Here is a 10,310-nt window from a genome sequence, read left to right on the forward strand (position 1 = left end):
CCGATTGAACTGCCGGGTCAACCCGTTTTATGGTATTTTTCTATTTTTATATATTTTTACTTTCCGGCATAATGCATAAACATATATAACCAATAATTTGATGTCCATAAAGTTTAAACATTGAAAAACATTGAAGAAATCACAAACGGCTCGTTGTTTTGGCGTTCGCTACTTGTATCCAACTATCAAAGCCTTATTAAAACGGGTCAATCCGGTTTTAACCGGTTCGACATAAGCGGTTGAACCGCGGTTTAGGGGAAACCCGGTCGGTTCGATCCGGTCCGTATTTTTACAAAAAAACCGCTCTCAATTGACCTGCCTTCTACCCCGGGTCACGGTCCAACCGGTTGAACCGGCCGGGTCGACCCGGGTTTTAAAACATTGCATAAAACCATTCAAAAATATGCTACGACTTCATATCTATTTCCATATTTTTGTTTGGGTCGATGTTTGGAAAGAAGGATGGTATTGACTTGATTATTGGGATTCTTATCTATTTCCATATTTTTGTAAATTTTAAATAAATATAAAAATGTAAAAGCAATTTGATTTTAAGTGGAAGTATCAAATATACAAGTGAAAATATCACCGCCCTTTAAAAAAGTATACTTCACCACATAAGAAAATGCAAAGAAAAAGAAGGAAAGCCATAGTTTACCGAATCCTTCAAATTCAACTCGTTAACGCGCTATCAGCCATGGTTTGGCTTTCAGACCAAGTCCTGAATCTGATCAAAGAACCTTATTTGAAATCAAATCTTCTATTTCAATTCAAGCATGCACTAATCTTAGCTAGGGTTCAACCCTATAACCCAATCTGCAAGACAAAGAAACCCCCCATCAACTATTCTATTCACAAATCCCCCTTTTTTTTCTTTCTGGAAACTTTTGTAAATCGCTTAAAGAAATTAGAACTCCATTGGTTGTTGGGTATTTTCGTAACGTTCACTTTTACCTGCTCATATAAATGGGAAAGAAGTCGGGAGGTTGGCTCACACTCTTGAAAGATCACACAAAGCTCCACAGATCGCAGGTAAACCTCTCTGTTGATTTTAATTTCGCATTAGGCGTTTCAGTTTCTTAATAAATGTGCTTAATTTTTATAAGAGATTGAAACAATAAAACTATGAAGAACCCATCAGCCATCAGTTTCGCCCACCAGGTGTTTGTGTTAATTCCTCATAGATATCGCCTACTTTCATTGTTGGTTGATGAGGTTTTTCGTTGCTTTTCTCCCCCACCCCTTTCTCATAATCCATCTGTTATGGGTATGTCGTCATTTTCGAAGTGATTTGATTCCACAAAGACTAACATTGCTTAATTTACAGAAATCGAAGGACTGGAACATGGCTAGCAGCAGTGTCACGTCAACCAACATCATACAAAATCATGATTTCTCTAATGGCTTGCATTCATGGTACACAAACTCTTGTGATGGCGTTGTGGTTGAAAAACAATCCACTCGTTATGCAGTAATTGCAAACAGGAAAGAAACTTGGCAAGGATTAGAACAAGATATTACAACCAGAATTTCACCAGGTTTAACTTACACACTAATTGCACATGTTGGAGTTTCGGCTGAACATCCACATCTCCATCTCCATAGCCATGCTGATGTCATCGCCACCCTTAAACTTGAATATCATGGATCAGAAACAAAGTATATGCAAATCACAAGGTAAATACTTATTTCAGTGGGCCCTGTATATCTGATTTACAATTTTGGGGATTGCTAGAAGAATAATTTTTTTTTTTAGGACTTCTGTTTCCAAAGAGAGGTGGGAGAAGTTAGAGGGGACATTTGTGCTGCCCGAGAAGCCTGACCGAGTTGTGTTATATTTAGAAGGGCCTGCCCCAGGAGTCAACATTCTCATAGAATCCTTGGTGGTCACTTGTGCTACTTCTCATGTAAATTCACCCTTCTTTTAAATCACTTTGACAATAATAATCTTATATTTATAAAAGGTAAATAAATAATTAATTTTTACAGGGTATAGTTGAAGGATGTAATGTTGTTGAAGATGAAAACATCATATTGAACCCTAACTTTGAAGATGGAGTTAATAATTGGTCTGGAAGAGGGTGTACGATTGCTCGACATGACTCCATGGGCGAGGGCAAAATCGTACCAAAATTCGGAAAGTATTTTGCATCAACAACACAACGCACACAAAATTGGAATGGAATTCAACAAGATATTAGTGGAAGAGTTAAACGAAAGCTTGCTTATAGTGTTATTGCTACAGTTAGAATCTTTGGCAATAATGTCACAAGTGCCGACATTCGAGCTACTTTATGGGTCCAAACCCCCGATTCCCGTGAACAATATATCGGCATCGCCACGTTCGTTTCTTTTCTTTTATTTTTATATACAGTCCAACTGTTAAAGTCTCAGCTGCTACAGTGTGAGAGTTTTAATTCCAATGTAGATTGGGCTACTGTACTTTTATGTCAGCCCACTTAGCAGACTCTTATGGGGCCAGTACAACTTTTGCAGAAACTAATATTTGTTTTTTTTTTTTTTTTTTGAAAAGTGCGCAAGCAACAGACAAGGAATGGATGCAGTTGGAAGGAAAGTTTCTTTTAAATGGTTCCGCGTCAAAGGTAGTGGTATATCTTGAAGGCCCGCCACCTGGCGTTGATATTCTCCTAAACAGTTTGGTGGTTAAACATGCTGAAAAAAACCCCCCTTCACCTCCACCATATATCGAGGTTGGTTGATTAAATATTAATAATATCATAATATGTACTTTGTTTTTACCCATAGTAGCAATGTACTTACGTTGTTATGTGGTTTTTCAGAATGTAGATTATGGAGTTAATATTATTACAAACAGCGATCTTCGTGAAGGAACAAACGGTTGGTTTCCTCTGGGGAATTGTGCGTTAGGTGTGACAACCGGGTCCCCTCATGTACTCCCTCCAACAGCTCGAGACACCCTGGGCCCACATGAGTCATTAAGTGGACACGGTATTCATGCAACCAATCGGACCCAGACCTGGATGGGTCCCGCCCAAATGATTACGGACAAAATTAAGCTTTTTGTCACGTACCAAGTATCGGCTTGGGTTCGATTGGGTCATGGGTCGAGTGGGTCCCATAATGTAAATGTGGCTCTTGGTGTGGATAACCAGTGGGTCAACGGTGGTCAAGTTGAAGTCAATGATGACAGGTGGCATGAAATAAGCGGTTCTTTTCGAATCGAAAAGGAATTTGGAAAAATTATGGTTTATGTTCAAGGGCCCGCTCCCGGAATCAGTTTTATGCTTGCCGGATTCCAAATCTTTCCCGTTGACCGCAAAGCAAGATTTAAACAATTAAAACAACAAACTGATAAGGTAATCTGTTTACTTTACAGTACAAGTACAACCAGTTCTGTCATGTCATGTCATGTTTTTGTTTATCTGAGCAGAAGTACATTTTGTTTACAGATTCGTAAACAAGACGTCACGCTAAAGTTCTCAAACTTGGATGAAAGCAATATGCAAGGAAAAATGGTAATAATCAAACAAATACAAAATAGTTTTCCAATCGGATCATGCATTAGTAGATCAAACATCGACAACGAAGATTTCGTTTCGTTTTTTCTAAAACATTTCAATTGGGCCGTGTTTGGAAACGAACTTAAATGGTATTGGACCGAATCACAACAAGGCAATTTCAACTACCGAGACGCTGACGATCTTCTCGAATTTTGTAACCGTAACAACATTCCCGTTCGTGGGCACTGTATCTTTTGGGAGGTAGAAGACACGGTCCAAAATTGGGTAAAAAATCTAAGTAAAAGCGACCTAGCAATAGCTGTAAATAATCGTTTAACCGGACTTTTAAACCGATACAAAGGTAAATTTAAACATTATGATGTAAACAACGAGATGCTTCACGGGTCTTTTTACCGTGACCGATTAGGGAACGAAATTAGACCGAATATGTTTAAAATTGCAAATAAACTCGACCCGTCGTCCGTTTTATTTGTGAATGATTACCATGTTGAAGACGGGTGTGACACGAGATCGTCACCCGAGAAATACATTGACCAAATCTTTGACCTTCAAGAACACGGTGCACCGGTTGGTGGAATCGGGGTTCAAGGGCACATTGATTCTCCGGTGGGTTCGATTGTGGGCTCGAATCTTGACAAATTGGGGCTAACCGGACTCCCGATTTGGTTCACGGAGCTCGATGTTTCGTCTGTGAATGAGCATGTGAGGGCGGATGATTTGGAGGTTATGATGCGGGAAGCTTTTGTGAACCCGGGTGTTGAGGGGATTGTGTTTTGGGGGTTTTGGGAGTTGTTTATGAGTAGAGAGAATTCGCATTTGGTTAATGCGGAAGGGGAGGTTAATGAAGCTGGGAGGAGGTTTATTGAGGTTAAAAAGGAATGGCTTTCGCATGCTCATGGGTTTATTGATGAGGAAAATGAATTTCGGTTTCGGGGATTTGAAGGGAGTTATGAGGTGGAGATTGTTGGGATTTGTGAAAAGATTGTGAAGACGTTTGTGGTTGAAAAGAGTGGTTCGGAGGTGGTGGTGTCGATTAGGTTGTAATAAGTTGTGTCAATTGAATGAAATAGAAATAAATATCTATATCTGTATCTTGTATCTGAAATTTCGAGATTTGTGAAAAATCATAAACTAAGCAATGCCTACTTGGTTATAGGTGTTGGGGGAATTGGAAGATCTCAAATTTGTGTTCATAAATGCTGTGCAATGTGGACCATATGTTATACATTCGTTTCATACTAATAAAAATGAAGAGTACTACTGGGATATTCACGTGATCACGTCTAAGTGAAATACTGAAATAGATAGAACAAAATTAAAGTATATTGGTCTTTCACACACATAAACTGAAGTAAATAGAAAATTGCAATTTGTGAACTTTCAAGTTTAAAAATAGAAGGGTAAATTAAGATGTTCCACTTAACCTAGAAAAGGTCAAGAAATCTCATTAACTTGATGTTCAACTTTAAAAATAGAATTACACACCAATCAACATAAAATGCCTCTAATTTGATTTGTAAATGACAAAGATGTTCATGGCATTACTCATATTCCCAAAATTAAGATCTGCTGGAACTTGGCCATATTTTAAGCATGTTCCATCCATCAAATTAGAAACACATTTGAAATTCAAACAAAAAATCACAAATATTTGGAAGACCCTTCACATACCCATTTAAGTTCTGCTGGAACTTGGCCATATTTTAACCATGTATCATTCTTGAAAAGTTGGTCGTCATTCTTTTTAACCTTTCGTTATTAAAAATATACGTTGGTTTCAGTCCTCTGTTTTCCAGCATCGACAAAAACAGTTGAACACATACTACATTGAATTTCCAATATTCTTTGAGAATACAAACATAAATAAGTAAAGTGAATAAATTCTTATAGAATTGGTATATATATATATATATATATATATATATATATATATATATATATATACACACACACACACACACACAAAGTCGGTTCAACTACATGAAAATGATGAACATATAGCATTCTTTAAAAATATGTAGCTTGAACTATAAAATTCTACAAAAAAAAAATAATACATTATCTATTCTCATACTGAAATTCTTAAAGAATCGTCGGTAATTCTTTAAAAATGAGTGGGAATACATTCTATGAGAATGACAATTTATGAGAATGTCTTCCATGATATTGAATTCTAGTCCTTTGTTCTGGATTCTTGAACTTGAGTTATATCTTTTTGTGAGCACCAAAACCTTGATGGGTCATAATTCTTTTATGAATTGAATAACAAAACTCTTTTATGACTTAAAAGCAAAAGTGACGCATTATTTTGAATATGATAAGAAAAATCCAGCATATTGATTTCTTTCAAATTTGAGACCCATACTTAAAAATCGTCAACTGTTGAACTCCCATTCCATGCAATAAAGAAAAAAATCAAGACCACTCATGAACCAAAGTTCACTTCGTATTCATTGAATACGTAAATTTGAATATATAAATTTTTTTAACAAGAATTTGAGAGAATCATTAATTTTTGATGTGCAGGTCCAATTTAAGTAGTGAATTCAAACTTACTAATAGCCACCAGTTTTGTTCAAGATTCCGTCCCTTCTGTATGCAAAGTTCACTCTATTAGCAAGTATAAGTAAGATAATCATACTACAAAACAACAAAAAGCAATATTATAAACGAGCAAGTCTATGTTTTATACGATGTAAAAGGTTCGTTAGTATAAAAATCCCACGTATTTTCCACATAACTTAGTCACGAATTACTTACAGAATTTGAAATTACAAAAAATAACATAAAGTTAAAGATTATGTAACGACTATTGTTCGTATTTTAAAATTATAAAAATATTGTAAACTGAAAAGAGAAAAAATTTAAATGTGTAAATATAAATATTAAAACCTCGAATTATCAAAAACTTTTGGCCCATTCTTTAGTTAAGTTAAGGGCTAAGCCCCAAATCGTTGAATTGGACTTATTTTAATTTCAGAAACAGTAGAAGTTGTGTTATATATATATATATATATATATATATATATATATATATATATATATATATATATATATATATATATATATATATATATAGGGTTGAGATTCGTTGAGAACTCATAGTTTCCCGAGAACTAAAGGTGGAGCGTTGGATCAAAATTAACTCATTAAGGGCATGATCGTCATCATACCAATCCCATGTAATTTTTTGTATTATTGGAAATATTAATAAAAAACTCAAAAATGAACATTATAAAACAAATTTTCGGATTTTTTTAATAAAAAAATAAATTTTGTTTTATTTTTAAAATTGCAGATTTTTTTACTTTTTTAGAAAGCATAAAATTTCAAAAAAAAAGTTAAAAAATATTTTTTTTAAAAACTGCATTTTTTTTTTAAAAAACAGGAAATTTTTAAAACATAGTAAATTAAAAAAAAGCTAGGATATATATTTTTTTAAACTATAGCTTATTTAACCAAAAAAATCAATGTTTTAGAAGCATATCTACATATTTTTTCAAGTGCATGTATATATATTTCTTATACTATAATACTCGAAAATAAATCATAAAAAATCAATTTTTACTTACTAATCTATAAACACAATAGTACAAATATTTTATTTCATACAAAATAAAATATAAAAAATAAAAAATGCTACAAAATTTCAAAGCGTTTTCACGTATTTGTGTCAAGATTTCTATATTTTCTTCAATTTATCACTTTTCACATCTTTAATTTTTTCCCAATATTCTTCCAAATCTACAAGAAAATAATTTTTTTTTGATTAATGCAAGAACATTCACAAAAAACATATGTATAAATCATGTAACATTCACATATGATTATTTCATGTAAGATTCACATGTGATTATATCTTTTAAGATTCACTTGTGATTTACATTTGAATCACTTGTAATTCATATGTGATTCACTTATGATTTACATGTGAATTACATGTTATTCATATGTGAATTACATGTGATTTCCATGTGAATCATGTAATTCATATGTGATTTACATGTGAATCTCATGTGATTTACATGTAAATCATGTAATTCATATGTGATTTACATGTGAATCACATGTGATTTATATGTGAATCTCATGTGATTTACATGTGAATCATGTAATTCATATGTAATTCACTTGTGATTTACATGTGAATCACATGAGATTTACATGTGAATCACATGTTATTTACATGTGAATCACTATAATAAACAACTTTTATATACAAAAATAAAATTACTTATATAATCTTCAATAATATTTTAATGTTTTTAAATAATTTCAAACTTCAATTAGATTCTTCTTTTTATTTTCTAAAAATAACAAAAATATTAGTTACACTAATTGAAATACATAAATGTAGTCATGTATCTTTATTTGATTAAAAGTTTAGTTTCAAAAATAACTTTTTTATGTTTTCTAATTACCTTCCTCATTCCATTCATTTGTGATTCCATTCCATCATATATACCAAACACTAATAAGTAAATTTTATTAAAAAAAAAAAGAAAGATACCTTTGACGATCATAATCCCGAGCACGTTCCCTTGAGCGTGATCTGGGTCATTCTCATTCTACTGTATGTAAAGACTAAATCATAATCTCATTCTATACAGATTAGAGATAACACTTGAATTGAAAACTGAATGGAAAGAAAAACTTACGAAAGATGAGAGATGTCTAAAGGGTGAATTGAGCGCATCCTGAGTTGTTCATTGTTGCATGTGTAATCATAGAAAGGAGAAAGTGCAAAGTAATCATAGAAAGGAGAAAGTGCAAAGTAGCCATAATTTCAACTCCAAGCTTTATTAATGGACTTACACTCTACTCTACTACAAGAAGAACATAAAGAATATCAACACATATATGATAATTATTAACTTGAAAACCATTACACCCTAGAGCAAGAGCTCCAGACATCTATGTTCAGTAAGATCATTTCAAGGAGGTAAACAAACATGTGAGATAAGATATGACTATTAATCCTACCCCGAACAAACAGAACTACATATGGAAAAAACATCAAACACCATCTGGGCATTCCAGAAAAAATCAATTTGAATTCGTCACCAACATGTCAACATCAGCAAATCCTGAGGAAAACGATGATAACCACCATATCAGTTACTCCAGTTGGATTCATCAGCAAGAATTTGAATTGTTTATGAAATGAGTTGAGGTGGATATAAGTGATTAATTAGATAGCCTTCACATCTCACTCTCACCCTCACCCTCGTATGGTAACCAAAACATACTAAATTAAAGCAGATGTTGGAATAACCGAGATCAAAATATAAAAGCAACATGAAACATTAGAATCTAACCGTACACCGATGATTGATCTCGACGATTACAAGGTCACAGGAGCTGATATAAATTTTGATTTCAAATTTCAGGCATATAGGGACATCAGAGATAACTGTTTATGAGAAAACATCTCGCCGGAACTCTAGAACAACTTTCACCTTCATCTCCTTTCGATCTTCAACACATCAAGTGAAATTTGATATTGAATCCATAAGGCGACATACTCATGACCGATGTCAGGCACTGGAAGGGCGGAGGCGATGATAAATTAAGGATCTAGAGAATCAAGAGAGCGGATGAGATGGGTCCAGATATGGAGGTGGTGAGGAAACATCATATAAGAACATCAGCGATGAGGTGAGGCGACGATGTAAGGAGATCTCTCACCGGAGGCAACATCGGGGTCATCAATTCTATCGGAATTTGGTCGTGATTAGAAGGCAAGGTAGAGGGAGAAAGGGAGAGATCGTTGAAGATCTACAGGTTTGACATTGGTTTTTAAGAGAGAGAAAGAGTTTGGATGTATTTCAATGCCGATAACACCTCTGGCTAAGAAAAACATAGATACCCCCGTCTCTTTTTTTCACAGTTATTTACAAAGCTGCCATTAGAAATCACAGCCTTCCATTTTTTTGATCTAATGGTCTAAAATTAGTTCTCGGGTTCTCAGAAAACTATAGGTTCTCAAATGATCCTTCCTCTCTCTCTCTCTCTCTATATATATATATATATATATATATATATATATATATATATATATAAGATATAAATTAATAATTATGAAAATCAAAGTAATCATATTCTATGTTTCCTTCCTCCATACCCGATGCTACATATAATAATACACTAAATATATTATATATGTATATATGAATATTTAGCGATTTTGAATTTGTTTGGCAAGTATAAACTACATGTATGTGTATACTGACAAGACACTATCATGAATATAAAAAGGTAAAACAAAATCATTATTTTGAAATTTTGATTTAATCATATCACAAAAACAAGCATCTAACAAATAAAATGTTGTCCCCTTTCATAATATTTAGGAAAAGTTTATCCCAATAAGAGCGCTTAGATTCATTCTGTTACACACAAAATGTTAGGTGACAACAAAACAAGTTAAACACTTCAGACAAATATCAAACCAAAATTCGGTAAACTTGCGGAAATAAAACTTTTGAAAATGTAAATCAAGTGAACACAATATTTAACGTGGTTCGATCAAGGTGACCTACATTCACGGGAGAGAGAGAGAGAGAGAGAGAGAGAGAGAGAGAGAGAGAGAGAGAGGATTTTATTAACTTCCAAGAACAATTACAATCACACACAAATGTTACACCTCACTTGAGCTCTCAAAACAAAAGAATCTATCTTCCTTACTATCTGCTCCAAAGGAGTGCTCTCAACATAACAATGATTACACTCTTGAGATTTCTGCACATTTCAATCATGGGAATATTGTTGGTGATTTATATCACTAATGTTATTTAAGTGTAATGG

General features: G+C 33.6%; 1 protein-coding gene across 2 annotated transcripts; it reads left to right on the forward strand.

Moving 5' to 3' along the window:
- Nucleotides 1-608: 608 nt before the first annotated feature.
- LOC145119316 (endo-1,4-beta-xylanase 1-like) lies at nt 609-4,700 on the forward strand. Of its 2 annotated transcripts, XM_079054952.1 has the most exons (7): nt 609-1,032; nt 1,328-1,677; nt 1,757-1,907; nt 1,990-2,342; nt 2,534-2,711; nt 2,802-3,338; nt 3,432-4,700. In XM_079054952.1, exons 1-7 carry the CDS (start codon nt 967-969, stop codon nt 4,545-4,547), a joined length of 2,751 nt encoding a protein of 916 aa, XP_078911078.1. In that variant the 5' UTR covers nt 609-966; the 3' UTR covers nt 4,548-4,700. The 2 variants fall into 2 exon arrangements, with proteins under 2 accessions (XP_078911078.1, XP_078911079.1); XM_079054953.1 differs by lacking the exon at nt 609-1,032 and having other exon boundaries at nt 1,428-1,677; nt 1,774-1,907.
- The last annotated feature ends 5,610 nt before the right edge of the window (nt 4,701-10,310 follow it).

This window comes from Lactuca virosa, chromosome 6 (genome assembly GCF_052849685.1).
Source record: "Lactuca virosa cultivar CGN04683 chromosome 6, Lactuca_virosa_CGN04683_v6, whole genome shotgun sequence".
Taxonomy (NCBI): domain Eukaryota; kingdom Viridiplantae; phylum Streptophyta; class Magnoliopsida; order Asterales; family Asteraceae; genus Lactuca; species Lactuca virosa.